Source organism: Notechis scutatus, chromosome 8 (genome assembly GCF_049901735.1).
Source record: "Notechis scutatus isolate UNSWTSFEM ecotype Mainland chromosome 8, rNotScu1.2, whole genome shotgun sequence".
NCBI classification, from domain to species: domain Eukaryota; kingdom Metazoa; phylum Chordata; class Lepidosauria; order Squamata; family Elapidae; genus Notechis; species Notechis scutatus.
In genome coordinates, this window is record NC_142016.1 from 12,116,252 (window position 1) to 12,138,057 (window position 21,806).

A 21,806-nucleotide genomic window follows, 5' to 3' on the forward strand; every position below is an offset into this window, starting at 1 on the left:
TCAACAAAATTCATTTGGGTGGGGAGCCTATAATGGTGAGAAATGAAAGTACATTTGAGTTAACTTGCACTTGGGTGGAGTAAAGATGGATCCTTAGCCCTTGATTGCTTCTGCTGCAAAGTAGTTGATGGCTCTTTTTTGCTGAAAGTAGAATCTGCATAATAAATGGACCTAGCTTTTTTATTTTATTTTAAAAGGCTTTTCTATTTCCTTGCAAATGCTTAGCTAAAGCAGGGTCCATTCTGTCAAGATGTATTTATTAACTGCTTCTTTCTTTCTTTCTTTTCCTGTAGGGCATCTTCCAGTGAAATTACCTGACTACAATAACCGGCTGAGAGTTTTGGTAGCTACTTATGTCACTTTCAGCCCAGATGGTACAGAGCTCTTGGTCAACATGGGAGGAGAACAGGTAATCTAGCAGGGTTCCAATATCTAAAGCAGGGGTGTCCAACCTTGGCAACTTTAAGACTTGTGGACTTCAACTCCCAGAATTCCTCAGCCAGCAAAGCTGGCTGAGGAATTCTGGGAGTTGAAGTCCACAAGTCTTAAAGTTGCCAAGGTTGGACACCCTGATCTAAAGGGTTTCCACAAAGAAGAGAGGTGGGGGGTGTCAACTTTTTCTCCAAAGCACTTGAAGGCAGGACAAGAAGCAATGGGTGGAAACTAATCAAGGAGAGAAGCAAGTTAGAACTAAGGAGAAATTCCCTGACAGTTAGAACAATTGATCCGTGGAATGACGTGCTTCCAGAAATTGTGGGTGCTCCATCACTGGAGGTTTTTAAGAAGAGATTGGACAATCATTTGATTGAAATGGTGTAGGGTCTCCTGCCTGAGCAGGGGGTTGGACTAGAAGACCTCCAAGGTCCCTTTCAACTCTGTTATTCTGTTAATCTTCTGCTGCTTTCAGCATCTCACTGAGCTGATTTCAGCACTCGGGCTGATTCAGTCATTGTGAAATATTATCAGGACATTTAAATGGTCAACCTCAGATGGCCTTCGATCCATTTATAAATTCCCCGAGGCTTCAAAGCTGTTCTAGCCATCCCACACCCATCCCCAATGTATTGAATTTCATATATTGCACCCAGTAATTGCTGCTTTCTCAAATAAATTGTTCCTGTAATAGCTACTGCAGACGCAAAAGCCGATTAATGTCTGTAAAGAGTTAGCCAGAAAATAAATGATTATGAAATTCTATCACAGTCTGTATCAGGTTCCCCAGATCAGGATTTGGCTGCAGATCTTTTGCCTCAACTCCATACAGGTAGTCCTTGACTTATGACCACGATTGGGGCCGGCATTTCTGTTACTAGGCAAGGCAGTTAAGTGAATAGTACCTGATTTTATGACTTTTTTTGCCACAGTTCTTAAGCGAATGACTGCAGTTGTTAGATGAATCATGCAGTCATTAAGCGAATCCAGCTTCCTCCACTGGCCTTAGGTAACCATTCTTCTGCTCATGAATATAGTTTCAGAGAGGTGTGGGAAGCCGTTAATACCAAAAACTGGGAGCCTGGTCTGCCCTGATCATTGGAGCTGCTTCCTCAGCCAAAAGATGAGTCATTCTTTAGATTTCGAAGAAATGAAACCGATTTTTCCCAGGTTTAGACGAAGCTAAATCTTCTGCTGTTTTCATGCAGTTTTGAATCCCAATTTATGGGAGACTTTTTCTTTTTTTAAAAAAACAAACTTTATTGATTATACAACTAAAATGTCAAACAAACACATACACAACACACAGAAAGAAAAAGAAAAAAAGTTTTAAAAAACCCTTAGCACTTAAGGAAAAAGAAACATCAGAACATTATAGAAGCTGGGAATGCTGGTATGACTGGATAGAACAAAAATAGAAAATATATTAGTAAACACCGTAAAATGTAAAAGAGGTAGTAATTATATACTCGCAATAAGATGTATTTGTAAATATGTCACCAATATTGATAACAAACAAGGAACCATAGACTGTCGATAAAAACGGGAGACTTTTTCTAAACGCGCATTTTCCTTCGCCCTACAAAAAAACTGAATAGCTTTCGCTAGACTTACATATATTAATCAGCAACAAGTTAGAGTTTTCTTGTGAGTAATTCTGGCTGAAAATTTACTGTTCCTATGTAGTTTGTAAATTCATTGCCTTTCTTTGATTTTTAGGTTTACTTATTCGACCTGACGTATAAGCAGCGGCCATACACTTTTCTCCTGCCAAAAAAATGCCATACTTCAGGGGGTAAGAATGCTGTACTTTTCTTAAAAGGCAGATATTGCATTGCATTGCTTTTCAAGACATTTTTGTTTGCTTGCCCCTTCTTTTCCATTTCAAGTCCTTGTGGTTGCTAATTAAGATTTTGGAAACACATTTTGGTGTTGTATTTCTAAAGTTGCAACTGAGGAACAGGGCAATAACATCCTAGCTCCAACAATTTCGTACATGGTGCTCTATTTCACAGTGTTAGTTTTAAATCCTCTCCATAAAGCAGGAGTACTTGAAACTGTGATGTATTATCAGGAATTGTAGCATTTCAGGTCTGGTGAGCTCTCTTTTGCGTCCTTATTCAAATTAATAGCAATGGCAGTTAGACATATATACCGTTTCACAGTGCTTTACAGCCCTCTCTAAGCGGTTTACAGAGTCAGCCTCTTGCCCCCAACAATCTGGGTCCTCATTTTACCAACCTCAGAAGGATGGAAGGCTGAGTCACTCTTGAGTCGGTGCAACTCAAACTGCCAAACTTCAGACAGCTGGCAGTCAGCAGAAATAGCCTGCAATACTGCATTCCAACCACTGCTCCACCACGGTTCTTAAATTAATATCAATAGAGTAAATATGAATTAACTAAAAATAAAATCTGCAGAATAACAATAACATCTGAAATGTCCAGACAACATTTCAGATGTGAATCTCCCTACCAGATAGATTTCAAGGTTATTTAGTAACATGCTAAGTTTAAAAAAGTAAGTTGTAGAACTGGAGAGGAAGATGCAAAGCAAAATGCAAACTTGAGATGGGTTGCAAGTATCCCAAGTCATTTTAAAGAGCATTAAATGAGGTATTTGTAATGCTTGTTTGTTTAGAGTGGAAAGCAATGAGAGTTCTGTTGGCATATCCTACTCTATCAGAAATACCCTTTCTGATTGAGGTGATATTGGGATTTCAAGGGCATATCCCATACAGGTAGCAGGGCCAGAATTTCCTTTGCTAAGCAAATCAGTTGTTAAGTGAGTTGCACCCGATTTTGCCACGATTGTTAAGCAAATCCCTACAGTTGTTAAGTGAATCACATAGTTATTAAGCAAATCCTGCTTCCCTCATTGACTTGGCTTGTTGGAAGCTGGTTGGGAAGTTGCAAATGGTGATCGCATGACCCCAGGATGCTGCAACAGTTGGAAATGCTTGCTGGTTGTCAAGTGCCCATATTTTAATCATGTGACCCTGGGGGTTTGTTGCTACAATCATAAGTGAAAGGATCAGTTATAAGTTACTTTTTCAATGCCATTGTAACTTTGAAAAGTCACTAAACAAATAGTCGTAGGATGAGGACTACATATTTCTGTCGGGGTTCTCTTACTTCCTTTCCATCTTTTTATGCGCTCCAGTCTGTAATTGGCATATTTACCGTATGTCATGTCTGTAACCTGTATCTTGACATCTAGCATTGGAGTGATTAGATAGTTGGATATTGCTTGTACTCAATACAAGCAAAATGCAATGGAGCCACCCCCAGTTCACCCAAGGTCTCTTCCTTAGATGGGTTGTCTTTCTGTGTAAACAGGTCAATATTTCCAGCTAATGGTTACAGGGACTGGGCATGGTTAGTCTACTGAGGAAAAGGACCCAGGTATATTGTAACACACCTATAAAAAGTAAAGTCTTACATTTAGGCAAGAAAACCCAAAAGTATACATATAGACTGGGTGAAACCAGGCTTAAATAGCAGTAACTGTGAGAGGGATCTTTGAGTCTTAGTGGACAATCAGTTAAATATGAGCCAGCAGTGTAAAGCAGTAGCCAAAAATGCCAATGCAATCCTAAATTGCATTAACAGAGGGATACAATCAAGATCAAGTGAGGTACTAATACCACTCTATAAAGCCTTAATAAGACCACATCTAGAATACTGCATCCAGTTTTGGTCACCACACTATAAAAAAGATGTTGAGACTCTAGAAAAAGTGCAAAGAAGAGCAACCAAGATGATCAGGGGATTGGAGGCTAAAAGATACGATGAACGGTTGCAGTAACTGGGCATGGCTAGTCTAGTGAAGAGAAGGACCAGGGGAGACATGATAGCAGTGTTCCAATATTTGAGGAGCTGCCACAGAAAGGAGGAAGGGGGTCAATCTATTTTCCACCTGAAGGCCAGAGAAGGAATAATGGATGGAAACCGATAAGGAGAGATTCAGCCTAGAAATAAGGAGAAATTTTCTGACAGTGAGAGCAAACAACCAATGGAACACCTTGCCTTCAGAAGTTGTGGGAGCTTCATCACTGGAAACTTTCAAGAAGAGATTGGACTGCCATCTGTCAGAAATGGTGTAGGGTCTCCTGCTTGGGCGGGGGATTAGACTAGATGATCCACAAGGTTAACTGTTAATCCAACTGTTAATCTGTTATTGCATTCAAGGTGAAATTGGTAGGTTGATGGATTCCAATAGCATAGAGCTATCTTCGCTGGTCAATTTAGCCATTGCCTAACCCAGTCTTACCTAGTCTACCATCTCTTAAAGTATTAGATGTCAGGATGATTAAGCATTTTTTTTTGCTTGCAGTGCTGGGTCTTCTCCCAGGTTGCTAATTTCCTCAAAATGGAAAAACAGCACTGTAGAGAAGAATGCTTATCAGCCACTTGCAGTTTACCCTTGGTTCAGCCTTATTCCACTCCTTACAATTCTATCATTTTATTTCTATATTGCTTTGCTTCCCCGAAGTGCTCAGAATGGCGTGTGAGAGTACAGTAAAAATAGCTTAAATAAACCATTCCAGTAAAACCAGCGTTTAAAGCCATAACTACAAAAATTGAAGCTCATTTCATTTTATGACCCTCAGAGGTGCAGAATGGGAAAACATCGGCCAATGGCGTGTCAAATGGCATCCATCTCCACAGCAATGGGTTCCGGCTGTCTGAGGGCCGAGCCCATGTCAGGTAGGGTCTCCTCCTTTTCTGCCCACAGTATATAGTGCTGTATCCCCTCCTCCTTGCCTAGATGAAATGTTCATGCAGAGACTGCTCGGCTAGGAATTGTGCTGGTTGCCAGAACCAGGAAGAATTGTTTCATCTAGCAAGAAGCAGTTGTATAACCCTATTATTTTGGGATGGGGGAGGACTGTAAAAGCTGAGTTTCCTTCATGCACATGCATATTCTCCATATTAGAAAGCCACAGTCTGAAATGAAAATATTTGTCTTTTTTTTTTTTTTTTTTTAAAGGCCCTCTAGAAAAATGTCCCGTAAACCCACCACAACATCATTTTCCAGCCAAGGTCTGTTAGGGCTTAAGTATGCAACCTGATTGGTTGATCTGGCTTAATGTGTTATATCAATCTAGCTAGGTATACTTGATGGAATAAGCCATGGCTAAAGCCAACATGGTTTGGAATGACGTGTGAACCAAGTCTTGGTTTCTGCAGCCCACAGGTAGAGCTACCTCCCTATCTCGAGAAGATTAAGCTCCAGGCCAATGAGGCTTTTGCTTGCCAGCAGTGGACTCAAGCCATCCAGCTCTACAGCAGAGCTGTCCAGAAAGCCCCCAACAATGCCATGCTCTATGGGAACCGAGCAGCTGCTTACATGAAGCGCAAGTGGTAAGTGACCTCTCCCTTCCAGGGAGGCCTGGCAAAAACTTCTCTAGCCAATTGGCATTGAACTTCAAGACTTATTCTATCCAGATTCTAGATCTCAGGTTATGTGAACGTGTTTTTCCATAAGAGGCTCTCAGTATAACTTTAGAGGTCTGTGGAATCTTTTCTGGTTTGGTCTGCAATCAGAGGAGCTTGATGGGGATTCATTGTGCATTGGAAATATTAATTTCTGCATTCCTACAAGATTTCTATCCGCCCAAGAGAATTCTACTGACAGAAGTTGGACATCCACTATATCTCATCCGGTTTACCTTGGGTTTTATAATTACAGAAATAAAACCAAGATACTGTTTAGAGGGAACTGTGGAATCCTGTGTTGCTTGGTGATTTACACATAGGGAATCCATAATTCAAACCATTGGGTCTTCCAGATAGGATTCTGAAATACTGGCTGGCCTCTAATAATTGGGAGGCACGTTGGCTCAACAATTAAGATGCAGCGCTTAAGACCTGAACATTGCACGATGGGCCGAGCGCCATCTTCCCCTAGCTCAAGGATGTCAAACTCATGTCCCGGCGGCGTCACATAACCCATCGGGACTTTTTTCCCCTTTGCTAAACCGGGCATGGGCGTGGCCAGCGTGTGACATATCTGGCCCGCGGGCCAGGAGTTTGACAGCTCTGGCCTAGCTCCTACTCACCTAGCAGTTCAAAAGCATGCAAATGCAAGTAGATAAATAGGTACCACTTCAGTGGGGAGGAAACAGCTGTCCCTGACATCATGCTGGCCACATGACTGCCGAAATGTCTTCTGAATGCGTTGACTCAATGACGTTGAAACAAAAGATGAGCGTCACGCCCTAGAGTCAGTGACTAGCGGAGTAAATTCCACAAGGACTCCTTTCGTTCCTCTGTTAATCAGTTTGACAGATGCTGAGCTGGATAGATCAGAGGCGCTTTCCTACAATGGTTTGCAAATATGTATTTGGTTGGTGATGGTGGTGAGAGAATAAAAACATCTGTATTCCCAATTTGATTGATTGCAGGGATGGAGATCACTATGATGCGCTCCGAGACTGCCTAAGGGCCATCTCCCTGAATCCTTGCCACTTGAAGGCTCACTTCCGCCTGGCCCGCTGCCTCTTTGAGCTGAAGTATGTAGCAGAAGCCCTGGAGTGTCTGGATGATTTCAAAGGAAAATTTCCCGAGCAAGCCCACAGCAGCGCTTGCGATGCCTTGGACCGGGACATCAATGCTGCCCTTTTCTCCAAAAGTGATAATGGTGAGGATTCAAAAGACCAAACCTTGCGCTCCTGCCCAAAGTGTGAAAAAAAAATCCATTGTTCTTAGAGGGTCAGATTTTTAAGAGACACAAGGGTGTGTGTACCCCGTGGTATTAGCTTTTAACATTTTAGGAGGGGGAAAAAATAACCCCTGTGAAAGGGATAAGTCCAGACATCTTTTTTAAAAATGCTGCGACTAAGAAAGCTACAGGGCAGCATTAGTGAGTGGGGTTCAGCTATTTAAATCTGGGGGGAAATCAGAAGAAAAACAGTTTGATCATTTAGTGCGGTGAGCCTAGAGTGTAGCTTTGGAAAAGAAACTGATGAGAATAGTGATAGTTTGGATCAGATAGACCTACATTCACACTCCTTTTCAGCCTTGAATTCACTGTATGGCTTTAGTGAAGTTGCTATATTACAAAATGTTCCATGTCTGCAAGATTAGTTGGGAAAGAGAGGATGGTATAGAAACGTGTCCCTGTGAAATCAAATTATTATGGATCATCACATAGCCAGCCAGATGTTCAGACAGGATTTGGCATTTTTATCCACCTATCAAGTCCTTTCCAAGGACCTGGAATAGCAGATGTTGTGTTTCATGGTGTTAGAGGTATCATCAAAGGATGTGAGCTGAATAAAGCTGCCTTGTGCAATTGACTAATGGTGAATTTGCCAATGCCAATGGTGTTCAAGCGGTGCTCCAGTTGCTTTGCACCCGTGATTATTGGTATCAACTCTCAAAACAACTTTAGCTAAAGCCATAATTTTTCTTGCTTCGTTTCTTAGTTGCCATACTCATGAGGGGGGAGGGAGGCTTATGGAATGTAGAATGTTTTCCTCCAATGTGCCAGACATAACACAGATAAGGCTCCTGAGAACCAAGGCCAGATCAATGTGCCCTAGCAACAGCAGGAGGGAGTTGTCAGCGTTCCAGGAAACCTCCACTCCAACAAATAACTCCGAGACAAACATCTTCTCAAAAGTTCTGTTTTATTTGGATAGTAAATTGGCACATCTGGGGAATCCAGAATCTGAAAGTTCCTTGCAATAAGTAAAAACTACAAATCCACCCCCTGCACCCTTCATCGCATCACATGTCCCAATCACCATTCATCCCCATTTGAGACACCCCCTCACCCAGATGCAGAGATAACATGACCTTGACTTAGAAGAAGAATGCTGTTATGTCTAACCACATACACTCCAAGAAACTGCCCCCCTCCCATTTTCCCAGGCTCAAGAATGTGGCAGTGTGGAAGCGTCCGGTGTCAGTAGGGCTTCCAAAGCTGTCAGGAGTGCTGAGAAGTTCATCCCCTGCTTGCTTGGCTAACATGAAATGTGACACAAGGGTGGGGGTGGCCAGTATCTATTCTTTAATTATACAAAACATGGCAGGAATTACTCTGTTGGTTTCACCTTTGACCGTGCCGATATGATGTACCCAATAAACAGGATGGTTGAAGAAGCCAAGACCTCGGAGTCTTGAATTGGTTAGCAGTATTCCTCGGAACCATGACAGGTAGTCCTCAACTTACAGCAGTCCATTTAGTGACATTCAAAGTTACAACGGCACTGAAAAAGTGACCTATGACCGTTTTTTCACCTTTGCAGCATCCCCATGGTCATGTGATCAAATTTCAGATGTTTGGCAAGTTGGTTCATATTTATGACTGTTGCTGTGTCCCAGAGTTATGTGATCCTCTTTTGCGATCTTCTGACAAGCAAAGTCCATGGGGAAGCCACATTCACTTAACAACTGGGTGACTAACTATTAACTGCAGTGATTCACTTAACAACGGATGCAAGAAAAGGTCATAAAATGGGGCACTTAACAAATGCCTCACTTAACAAATGCCTCACTTAACAACAAAAATTTTGGGCTCAATTGTGGTTGTACGTTGAGGTCTACCTGTAATGAATTAAATCTGGATATTCTGATAGCTTTTGCACTGCTGTAAAACTGCAGGAATTATTTGCATAAATTGGCATTGTTTGCATGAACAGGTAATATAAATTTTCCATAATGATATACTTAGGCAAATGAGATCAACTTAAACAAATCCTTAACAACCGGGTGACTAACTTTATTAAATACAGTGATTCACTTAACAACTGAGGCAAGAAAGGTCATAAAATGGGGCACTTAACAAATGCCTCACTTAACAACAGAATTTTTGGGCTCCATTGTGGTCGTAAGTCGAGGACTACCTTTGCTTTATTTGACCACATTCTTTCTCTTGCTATTTGCAGGTCTCTTCAATTATTACTTACTAGCTCTATACCCATGCTTCGCTACAAAACTATGTGATTGGGCTTAGTTTGGGGGGAGGAAAATAAGGGGAGGGGAATTGTGCCTCTGCCTACCAGCATCCATCGGTATTCATCTGGCTAACATCCTGTCAGCATGTGAGAGAGTTGAGGGCTGTTTAGAAACTGAAACAGTATTTGCTGTGTGAGCAAGAAAGAAACAGCAAGGAGCCTGGGTGTGGCTTAGCTCAACAGTTCTGTATTAAAACTGCTTGGTGCTGTGAAACTGAAAGTGAAACTCCTCTCCTCTGCTTGTGTTTTGCATTTGGAACAGATTTCTTTTCAGGTGGGAAGGGGGAGTAGAACTCCTTAGCATCAGAGTGTGTTAATAATAATATAGGAAATATTAACTCTCTGATTGTCATTTCAAAAAATCCTTTTTAGCACCTAAAAGCCAAGAGGAACATATGTGCCAAATTAGAAGTTTGTAGGCTTTACGGTTCTGGAGATTTTGTGATGATGTGTGAGTGGTATTTCACTTTTATATAGAGAGATTTTTTTAAAAAATGCCTCCCATATCACTTTCCTGCAACTCACCTCGTTGTTATCTCCCCAAAGATCCAAAAAGAAGTAACTTAGCAATTTCATTTTCTCCAGGGGAAGACAAGAAAGGGAGTGGCCCCATCTGGCTGCGAGCAACTGGCCGCAAGGATTCCATATCAGAGGACGAAATGGTGCTGAGGGAGCGTAGCTATGACTACAAGTTCAGATACTGCGGCCACTGCAACACCACCACGGATATCAAAGAGGCAAACTTCTTTGGCAGGTAGGGAGCCTCCTCTCAAGAACCCACGGCAGCAGAGGTGGCATTCAGCAGGTTCTGACCAGTTCTGGAGAACCGGTAGTGGAAATTTTGAATAGTTCAGAGAACTGGCAAATCCCACCTCTGACTGGCCCCGCCCCCATCTATTCTCTGCCTCCTGAGTCCCAGCTGATTGGCTGGGTCTTCTTTGGTTGCCCTGCACAGGAGAACGGAGCTGGAAAGCAGGTTAGTGGGGTGGGGAGGGAATGGGGATTTTACAGTATCCTTTCCCTGCCACACCTAACATCCATCAAGCCACGCCCACAGAACTGGTAGTTAAATAATCTGAATCCCACCACTGCATGGTAGGGGCGTTGGGTTTTTGTGTGGTGTGTTGCTGTCTCCGCAAATTCCTTCCGGGACTTTTTAAAAAACATACTCCCACAGCATCGGGAAATGCTGAGAAGTTCCAGAACTTGTAATTTAAAACCTTAAATCCTATATAATCCTAAATCTAAAAACCTAAAATTACTGCTCCTAATTAAAAAAAAAAAAAACTAACTTAACTAATTTATAGATGATGTTAAATAAAAATAAACTATCTTACAGGCATATAAAAGTAGCTATAACAGCAGGATAAGGAGCTCACTAAAAAGGGGCTGTCACACGGCAGCCATCTTCCCATCTACTGGGGGCTTTTCACAGGCCAAAGTGATGCAGTAGTTATAAGGCAGCGTTTCTCAACTTCAGCTGCTGGCTGGGGAATTCTGGGAGTTGAAGTCCACACATCTTCAAGCGGCCGAGGTTGAGGAACACAGCTGGTCTTTGAACTTACAACAGTTCATTTAGTGACTGTTCAAAGTTACAACGGCACTGTAAAAAGTGACTTAGGACGGTTTTTCACCCTTAGGATCGTTGTGGCATCCCCGTGGTCCCCTGATTTAAAATTCAGATGTTTGGAAACTGGTTCATATTTATGACGGTTGTAGTGTCCTGGGTTCATGTGATCTCCTTTTGCGACCTTCTGACAAGCACAGTCAATGGGGAAGCCAGATTCACTTAACAACCGGGTTACGAAGTCAACCACCGCAGTGATTCAACTTGACCTCTGCGCAAGAAAAGTCGTAAAATGGAGCAAAATTCACTTAACAAAAGTCTCCCCCGAGCAACAAAAATTTGGGGCTCAATTGTGATCGTACGTTGAGGATTACCTGTACTTGGTTAAAATTCTAGACCAGTCACTTTTTCACTCAGCCCAAACTAGTAGTCAAGAACCATATCGGTGCAGTAGTTAGAATGCAGTATTGCAGGCTAATTCTGTCGACTGCCAGGAGTTCTATCCTGACCAGCTTAAGGTTGACTCAGCCTTCCATCCTTCCCAGGTCTGTAAAATGAGGACCCAGATTGTTGAGGGCAACATGTTGACTCAGTAAACCCCCTAGAGAGGGCTGTAAGGACTTCCAGATTCTGTAACAACTTTGTTCCCTACGCCATCCGTCTGGTAAACTCGCAAGATTCATTTCTCTCGCCATGTACATGTATACATCCGAACTAGACTGTGTTGTTTCCCCGGGACATGTAATATATGTGGATATACCTGTTTATTTATTTTTCATGTTTATGTAGTGTATATTAGAGGTGGAGACCTTTTGAGAGCTGTATGCCACGAAATTTCATGTTAATGTATGCCGATTAGTGTACATTCAAAGTGACAATAGAGTTATTCTAAGTAAAGCACTATATGAAGTTGTATATAAGTCTTAAGTGTTGGTTAATTAGTACTACTCAGTGTCATGGTTCGGGGGAGAAGGGAACCTTTCTATAAATGTAACCAACCACTAAACATGCTCGTTTTGGTTTCCTCCTAGCAATGCTCAGTACATCATCAGTGGCTCCGACGATGGTTCCTTCTTTATCTGGGAGAAAGAAACAACTAACTTGGTCCGAGTGCTGCAGGGAGACGAGTCGATTGTGAACTGCCTCCAGCCCCACCCGAGCTACTGCTTCCTGGCCACCAGCGGCATCGATCCAGTGGTACGGCTTTGGAATCCCAGGCCAGAAGTAAGATCAGGGGCAGGGGGTTCTACCTGGGTTGGAATCTGTGGTCCTTTTGGATCAGGGTTGGTGCTATTCTGCAACGGAGGAAGCTTTCAACTTCTGAACAAGTTGAGGAAGCCTCCTCAATAGAAGAAAAAGCTTATGGCTAGCTATAGTGGCAGGGCTCTGAAATGCTCCATTTTCCCCCTCAGAAATAGAACAAAACTTTCAGATGTATCTTAAATATTTACTTCTTTTAATGGTTTTACGTGGAATTGACTTATGAGCATAATTGGGCCCGGAAATATGGTCATAAATAGCTATGATCATAAATTGAGGCAACCACATGACCAGAAGTAAATTTCTGGCTTTTTTCATGGTGGTTGTTAAATGAACACCATGGTTGTTAAGCAAACCTGTTTATTTGAATGGGTATTCCCCTCCCCCCAGTAAAAAAATGGCAAAAGCCAACAAAAGTCATGATCACATGATTGTGGGATTCCAGAACAGGTCATAAAGCTGATCTGCCAGATGTGTGGCTACAGACTGGACGGGCAATGTGGCCATTTACAATGACTGGATGTTCTTTATTGGCCTTAACACAGCCATTCCATGGCCATCAAAACTTCAAACGGTCATAAAATCAGCAGTCTTTAATCAAGGACTGCCTGTAATGATGCTTCATAGAGTGCTGTTACTGGTTGGGATTTGGGAGTTTTCCTGGACTTGGTGGTTTGTTCCTGATATGCTTTTCTTTCTGGAGTCTAAGTGGTAGAATGATGGGCTATCGTTGTGAAAAATCTCCTAATGCAAGATTCATACGTATCTTGATAGACAATTCTTGAGGGGTCCTTAGTGCTCTCTGAGCTTGTTCGTTTTCTTGCAGACGTTTCATTAACGAAATTAGGTAAGTGTTAGTGGGGAGGGTGTCTTAAGTGGGCTGTTTACTGTTGGCTCTTTGGCAGTTCCTTGATTGGGGTATGGTTTACTTGATTGTTGGTCTGATGTTAACCTTGGAGTTAAATCTATGCTGATCTGGGTGCTAATTGCCCCCACCAACACTGACAAGGCAAGCCACCAGAATATAAACTGACAGCAAACTGCACCACCTTACTAGCACAGATGATGTTACCTAGATTGGGTAATGAAATGTCTGCAAGAAAACAAGCAAGCTCCGAGATCACCAAGGACCCCTCATGTCAACCCTGAGCTACAAATATTATCCTTCATTAGACCAAACCTTGCTAATCCGAATAGTTATGGCTTTGTGGGGCAGTATTGGATCTGCGTATAAAATATTCAACCCAGTGAATATCCTATACACACCTAGCAGTGTAACAAACTTTATTTCAGGTATTACAATGTTTGTTTGTTTTTACTTTAAGCAAAACAGTGGTTTTTGTTCTTGTTAGGGCAAGTATGGTTTAATGTTGACTCTTTAGTGACATGGGGAAAGGAGCTGTTTTCCTCATCAGGCTCAAAAAGCATCAAGTCCCTTTGCATATATTGACACAGAAATAACCTTTACCGCATCTTGAACTAAAAGCCGCTATCTGAGTGATTTCTAAATGATATTTCCATGCTCGAGGATAACAGGCCTACTATGCATAAATCCTGGCTATCCATCTGGTAGAGGGAAGCATTATCTAACTGTATTGTTAGGTTGACATGCCCTACTAAAACAAGCAAGGATTTAGTATGCTGTGTTAAATTAACCACCATTGGCTGTGCAAATCCATACACCACAAAAATGTAAAAATAGATTTACTAGATCAGACCAGCATTCTAGTTTTTACAGCAGCCAACTAAATATATTCTGCAACATCAGAACCATGGCTAGATCATGGCTAGTTCTGACCCTCTGTAGATTTACCCAGACGCTTTTTAAACTGCCAAATCAGTGGCCATCACCACCTCTGATGGCAACAAACTCCTCAGTATAACCGTATGTTGGGTAAATAAATATGTCCTTTTGTTGCTTCTGGATTTCCTTATAATTTAGTTCTAAACCATGACCATTGCAATGCTACACCACCAAGTCAAACAATCCACTTTTTGTCTTGAAGGCTTCTCCTATTGTGCTGTAGGTTGGCTATCTGAACGGTGTGTAGAAAGGCACTTGTGAGTGGAACCATCAAATAGTCAATTTGGGGGCTTTGCTCTTTCCGTTTTGTTTCACAGAGCGAAGCACTGAACGGGCGAGTGGTAGAAGATATGGAAGGCGCTTCCCAAGCCAACCAGAGGCGGATGAATGCGGATCCCTTGGAGGTGATGTTGATGAACATGGGCTACCGGATCACAGGAATGACTGGTGGTGGGTCTGGAGGCTCGGATGACGAAGACAGCTCTGAGAATCAGGTCCACTGCCGGACCAGCTAAAGCTGAATGGCCTCTCCTTCCTTATTTTTTTGGGTTTTTTTTGTTTTGTTTTTTGTTTCGTTTGAAGGGAAATCTAGTTTGCTCCATTTGAACTTGGAAGGACTGCACTGTTTCACACTATGCACAGAATGGGATATGCCAGCGAGGGCAGAAGTGACTGGGTTTTTGACTGCTGCTACAGTTTCTTCCTTTCCCTGTTCTACTATTAAGCAGCATGGTAATGTGGCCTGTTGAGTTTTGCCCTCCCAGCAGAAACTGGGATTCCTTTTCCACATTGTCTGTGAGCAGTGTACAACTGGTAACCCGTCCCTTCATCCAGTGTGGCTGGATGGTGGGAAGCATTGCCTACATGAGTGTGTTTTGCAGAGAGGTTGTGTGAAAGCTCAATAAAATGTAAACTAGGGCAGGGATTATGGAATAATGTTCAATGCTGCGATCTCTGTCTCCGAAACTCAGCTTGCCTGCCATGCCACGAGTTTGTAATTCAACCCCCCCACTACAACTGGTGAACATGTACACGCATCGAAAACACGACCATGCGAAGGTCGCTTAATACATGGGCTCCCTCAGTGAACACGGTTAGGAAAGTACAGAAAGTTGGCATTGGGCAGAGAGCCTCACTCTGGTTGGTACCTCATACTTCCCATCTGTCTGCATATAGAAGAAACCAAGAGAAGACTCTTAACAGTGGGAAGCTACAACACGAAACTTGGCATCTCATATAACGTAAGCAAGTAAAATTATCTGATGTGGTTGCTTTTGGAAAACATATTTTCCCTTTCTCCTAATTAACTAAGTTCCCATCTCTCGGTGGGTAAGGAGTGGAGCGTTTTCTGGAAGAAGAAAAATGTCCTTGCCAGTGAAGACCAACCTTCAACAAAGCTATACAGTACCAATAGGATAATGAACTGGTCAAAAATTTGGGATAAAGCTGCCTCTTTCCTTATTGCTGCTGTGACCTCTACTGCACAATTCTTTTTATTCTTTTCTTTGTCATTAAATCTTAAAAGAATCTATAGGAGCTTCCTTTCTCATCTATTTCCTGATTCTTTTCATGTTTCATGCCTTCTTTCCTTTGAGTGAATGTGGAAAAGATGTATGGCAAAGGCACACATCTTAACCAAATCTTTTGGGAGGAATTGTATGTCGGGTGGGACTTTCATCTTTAGGAAAATCAGCCCTTAACCCACGTTACGTCATTAAGGGTTTTTCTAGAACAGAGAATGACATCAGTACTGCTGCCCACACAACTCGGGATGTGGTGGTGATGGGGCAAGTGAGATCATTCCTGCTTTCTGTGGCTTAATTCAGTTGGAAATGAAAGCAAACCAAGATAGTATTGTGTTTACATCTACTGATTCGTAATGGAGTTAAGAAATCACAGCAGATTTTCTCACCAAATATCTTGGTCAACAATCATAGCATGATGATGTGTATGCTAGAAATCTGAAAGTGTGACTGAAGTCGCCATCCCCGTCAGTAATGTCCATAACGAACTATGATTGTGCAAATGATTAGCACATCAGGATGCCTGGTGTAGGTATGTAAGTGACATCATTTGTATACCTGTCTATAGTTCCACAAAACATTTTTCCTTGGTCTCTTTCTGCTTGCTTATTCTGGCCAAAGAATACCCTGCAGTATACATTTAGCAGTGGTCTTTCTGACCCAAGAAAATCAGTGTAGACCAGGGTTGTTGTTTTTAAATTTGGCAACTTTAAGATGTATGCATTTAAATTTCTAGAATTCCCTAGCAATTCTGAGAGTTGAAGTCCGTGCATCGTAAAAGTTGGCAAGTTTGAACAACACTGCCCTAGATTATCTCTTCCCATTATAGTGTTTCCTGCATCCTTTTAATTCCCATTTGGTTACTCTCAATTCTTTTGTTAATCTGGAAAGGGAAGAATCCATTCATACTTTAGGAAACCTGAGGTTTTTTTCCTCTTCCCAAATACCTGCTAGTGCCAACCACAGTCATACTGGCTCATTCAATCACCTTGCATTGGTAAAGCATTTTCTCCAGCCTACAAGGTGTAGGGATAAGAAAGCTGTGGTTTCCAGCTGTTGATGTAATTCCCATGATCCCCCATAATGGCTGTGCTAGTTTAATCTCTGCTGCGAATTGGAATTCAGCAATAATTAGAGGGCTACCAATAGCTTCTCCCCACCCCTTGTAGAGAATAAGACACTAGGTTGTATTGATCTTTTCCTGACCTAGAAAAATGCTGGGGGTGGAAAGTTATAAAACCAATTGCCATTGTTCACGGAACAAAACTACTGTGCTCCTTTCCTGCTCGGTGGTTTTTAGATGTATGAAATATTCAAAGAAGCAAGAAGAATGAATTTTATGTGTAACTGGGTTCTTCAGAACTAATTTATTTTTCTATATTTTGAAGACAACTGTTTTACGTACAGGTTGTAGAGAGAAGTACTGGGGTGCACAAGCCCCCACTTAACACCTGCCTTATTTGAACAAGTCTTGATAGCCTGAAATTTCTCTATCAAATGCTTCCCTTTGATTTGGGTTACACCCGTGTTAAAAAAATGTGTACATCTGCCTTCGGGGCCCTGCTGTAGCCATATTCATAAAAGTGATACCATGGTAAAAGTGTTAGTTCACAGAACAGCCACCAGAACAAAGGAAGTCACAAATGGTTAAGAAGACATTTACAGCAATAGAGTGGCATATTGCAAAACACTAACCTCTTCATTGTGTTTCCACAATGGCTGTAGGCTCCCTACAGTTTTCACTACAGTACTTTTTTAAGGTTCCTGCAACATTGCTGCGAATAAAAAGGATGCTAAAGCCTGGTATTTTGCTTTGCAGCCTGCTTGCTTCCTTTTATTATTTTGAATTAAAAGAAACTTTAATTAGATGGAAGGTTACATCACACATTGTCTACTTTGTTCTAGTGAAAAGGATCAACATTTGCTTCACTGTGCAGCTTTTGATATTAAAGCACCAAGTTCTGTTTATTTTAACTGGTCGCTCCTTGGCAGAAAGAGTGGACTAAAAACAGTTCCATATATTAGAATGCTTCATTCCCCATATTCCAGAATGCTTCATTCATTCTATTTCTGAAAAAAAGGATCATTATATAGAACTGAGGGTAGAAAATTCTGAAAGAGGAACGGTTATGGTTAGATTTGGGCATGTGTCCCATTACTGAGTATGGGAGAGAAAAACTTTTACCTTTTGGCTAATTACTACTTTTTTAAAAAGCCAAAAAAAGCTATTTTTATAATTAGTAGTGAAATCGCTCCAGTATATAATAGTTATAAAGAAAAGTCTTAATTTGGGTTGCTGGTGAAATGGTTGCTTTATATAACTTTTCAGGCATTCCAAGTAAGATTTTCTTCCTGAAACACTGAGTTCGCAACCAGCCTTAGTCTTCTGTTTTGTTGTTGTTATTCAGAGTGGCATGTTTCTGTTTTCTGGTTTCTGGAAGAGAAAGGATTAAGCAATTAAAACATTACTTTGTTCTAGTTTTGGTGTCTTTCTATTTTTGAGACATTTTGGACCTGGTGATTATCTACTGTGCCTTTTATAAAGATTATTGGTGATTTAATATATATGTTAGCTAAAGTCCAATCTTCCAGTTTGGCAAAAATAAACCTTAAAGTTTATTTTTTTACTTATTCCTCATTTCTACTTGTCCATTTAAAAGCTGCATCTGTGCTATATAAAAAATAGAGAATTTAATTGTTGATTGTATTCCTTGCCCAAGAAGAATTTATGCCAGTCACCACCGCTAAAGTCTTAAAAACTATACAGCTTCCAGGCTTATGAAAGTTAAGTCTTCCTTTTATTGGCTTTTTAAAGTTTCTAAATGTATCATTTAGAAATAAATAATTAGGTATTGGGTCCTCTCTAGTTGAGACATGTGAATTTGAATGTGATTATACATTAAAAGCATAGTATAAATTAGCTCTTGTACCTTACATTACTTCCTTTTTTATTAAAAAAAAAGACCATACCTTCAACTTCTATTGATCAGATTATCAGATTATCAGGAATAACCAAACATGATTCAAAGGGGCTAAAGGTTATATAGTATCAAGCTGGTCATCGTGTACAGCTTGCTTGCTTGCTTGAATCTGTTACTTCCCACAGTACTTTGAAGTAGTTTCCAAGTACATTTAAAGTTCTATGTGTTTATAGAACACCACTTCCTACAGCCTAATTTTAGCTTGTGTTTACACACGCATATACACAGTATTTGTGCATAAATCTATAAATAGTGTAATGGAAGTTGATTGTCTTTTGTTCATGTTACTTGAATTCTCAATAAGGCAAACAAACCAGAGGAGCTGTATTTAAGAGTGCCCGGGTATACAAATAGCTTTGTTGTGAAGTAGGGGTAATAGCAGTGAGATATTACTAGAATTATATTAGCCATAATAAAAAATACTAGAATGTACTCTCAGTCGTATTGATGAAAATACTTATTAAAACCAGTATTGGTGAGATACTACTGGATTGTACTACCGGTTGGCAGAATAACATTTGTGGACATTATACACACAGACAACTGATTAGCTTTTTTTTTTAATGCCTCTTTAATGTTTTGTGCCACATGCAAGAGATTTTGGGTTACAGTTTTTGCTATTTAGGATGGAAACAGTGGGTGTATCTTCATAGCTATACAAAAACATGACTTCCATCCAGTGATAGAATGTAGGCACCACATGTAGAATATCCTAGTTTTAGTCGGGTGTTGCTTTTATTTAATAGGAATAGATATAAGTGGTGCAAAAAGATCTCTGCTTTTTTTACACTTGGAAAGATGATATCAGTCAAGAGCAGATAGATGTGATTTACATGGCTGGATACTTTGACCTGTTGTAAGACAGCGTCTGTTTTGCAGCTGCATTAAGCAAAGATTTGTGGACATAAACTCTGAATGTTTATACATACATGGATGAATGATTCCCCAAGGCATGCTCTTGATTACAAACTTTTTTTAAAAAAATGTGTTACAGGTAGTTCTTATGACCATAATTGAGCCCAACATTTCTGTCCCTAAGTGAGACAGTTGCTAAGCGAGTTTTGCCCCATTCCACAACTTTTCTTGCCACAGTTGTTGAGTGATTCACTGCACTTGTTAAGTAAGGAACACAGCTGTTATTTGAATTTGACTTCCCCATTGATTTTGCTTGTCAGGAAGTTGCAAACGGTGATCATGTGATCCCAGGACACCCAGGTCATCAAAAATATGAGCCTCTGAATTTTGTTCACAGGACCATGGGGATGCTACAATGGTTGTAAGTGTCAAAACAGTCACAAGACAATTTTTCAGTGCGGTTGTAACTTCAAATGGTCAAATGGTTGTAAGTTGAGGTCTAACTGTATCTTGTTCTATAATGTTCTATATCAGGGGTGTCAAACTCGATTTCATTGAGGGCCACATCAGGGTTATGTTTGACCTGGGGGGGCGGGGTAGGTGTGGCCAGTTCAATATCACTCGTGTCGGGGGCGCCTGTGGTGACCTGAGCACTCTGCCAGCGAAAATTGGCTCCCGAGTTCCGTTTCCAGCTGCGGTGGCCTCCTGCAACCCTCTGCCAGAGAAAATGGCCTCTGTTTTTGTTGGCAGACGGTTGCAGGAGGCCATCACAGCCAGAAACAGCTAGGGAGCCAATTTCTACTGGCAGAGGCAACATGGGCCAGTTCTTCACTGTTTCCAGGATGGCCCCGTCAGCCAGATTTAAGCATCCCATGGGTTGTGCCAGCCCACAGGCCTTGAGTTTGACACCGCTATTATATAGGTATATTTATGGAACACCACTTCCTACAGCTTTTATCTTATTCCATAATCCTGGAAAGACTTTAAGGTTTTAATATTTTAATAAACCTGATAGGAAGAACTTGACATTTAATAGTTCACATGAGGAGAATGCAAAATTTAGCAGATTCAGTTCTCCTCACATTGGACTGTGAGTGCATAGATACTAAGAACATTAATTTGAATCTATGTTTGATGGGGCAGGGGGAGAGAATGGGACATTTTTAGCAGTAGGAAAAAGCAAAATAAGGCTAAGACATTTACCAAACAAATTGCACTTGTTATAGATCCAGTTATAGATCAGAGTGTAAAGCTATTAATTGTTGCATAACCCACAAGCCATGCATACAAACCACAGTGACTAAATTCATTTAATCCAAAACTAACCCAAGAAGAAACAAGCCACATTATGCCTTGGCACAGTGTGTGAGCCCAGCTGCTTTATATGTTGCAATGTACTTTATGCACTTTTGCTGCTGCAGTTTAAAGGAAAAAAAAAAAAACCAAAATGGGGGAGGCTTGTATGTCCTGAGTAAAAGTAGACAGTCGTACTAATAATGATGCCTGATAGATATCTGTTTCTCTTGCTAAGAGGATAATTTGTACATACACTTTTAAAAATTCCTTTCTAATTGCTATGGTCAATAACATTTTAGCATGTGTGTTATGTTTGTGTGCTTCATCATATTTTCATTTTTGTTCATTATGATTCATCACAATATTATTTTAAATTCTCCTCTAAGTTGCTCTGCTTTTTGTTAACCGCCCTTGTGTTCTCTCTTTTTGCCGCAAACTTAAATAATACTGGAAATTGTTTGTGACCTGCCAGAGTTTTACTGAAGTGCATGGGATTAACATGAACCAGTTTAATCCTCTCCATACAAGGGGCCAGAATTGTAATAACCAGGATACATCTTCTATTGTTCTGACAGCTCTGCTGATTGAAAGATTAGCATATTAAGGATTATTTACTTGTTCAACCTGATATCCAGTTTACAGCAGTCCCTCCTTCAGTATTATTCACAAACGGGACTCCAGTGATGAGACTATGATGTGAGATTAGGGCATCAGATTTTGAGAATCAAAATGTAAGGCCTATATAAATCCTGGCACCGGTTTCACAAGATGCAGAGATAATCCCAAACTTGGATGCTCTAAAAAGAAATGATGGAACAAATTTATGGAAAAAGCTATTTTGGGTACATGTGATGATGGTTAACAAAACAAAAAATCATTTCTGATACTGTGCAATGAATTCTCAGTAATATTCCACACACAAATAATCATTTGGAAAAAGCAATACTGCCAGCTAAAAAATTTGCTTTCAATTTTTTTCAAATCCATTCAACCTGCTGCTAACCTGATCGGGTGTTCAAACCAGCAGTGCTGACTTTTGAGCCAAGTCAAACTTAATGAAGTACTGAATAAAATTCAAAGTTTTCAATTTCAATTTTATTTCAGAAATAAAGGAGTTTTTTTA

General features: G+C 40.8%; 1 protein-coding gene across 1 annotated transcript in view; it reads left to right on the top strand.

Annotated features, from left to right (window-relative positions):
- Nucleotides 1–15,558, top strand: part of WDTC1 (WD and tetratricopeptide repeats 1) — a 28,276-nt gene extending 12,718 nt beyond the window's left edge. Inside the window, exons 9-16 of the mRNA XM_026676082.2 lie at nucleotides 294–409; nucleotides 2,152–2,227; nucleotides 5,045–5,141; nucleotides 5,625–5,798; nucleotides 6,842–7,077; nucleotides 9,983–10,151; nucleotides 11,996–12,188; nucleotides 14,346–15,558. Of these exons, the coding sequence (XP_026531867.1) occupies nucleotides 294–409; nucleotides 2,152–2,227; nucleotides 5,045–5,141; nucleotides 5,625–5,798; nucleotides 6,842–7,077; nucleotides 9,983–10,151; nucleotides 11,996–12,188; nucleotides 14,346–14,543 (1,259 nt within the window). The 3' untranslated portion in view covers nucleotides 14,544–15,558. The remainder of the gene's footprint in view (nucleotides 1–293; nucleotides 410–2,151; nucleotides 2,228–5,044; nucleotides 5,142–5,624; nucleotides 5,799–6,841; nucleotides 7,078–9,982; nucleotides 10,152–11,995; nucleotides 12,189–14,345) is intronic.
- Nucleotides 15,559–21,806: the final 6,248 nt, after the last annotated feature.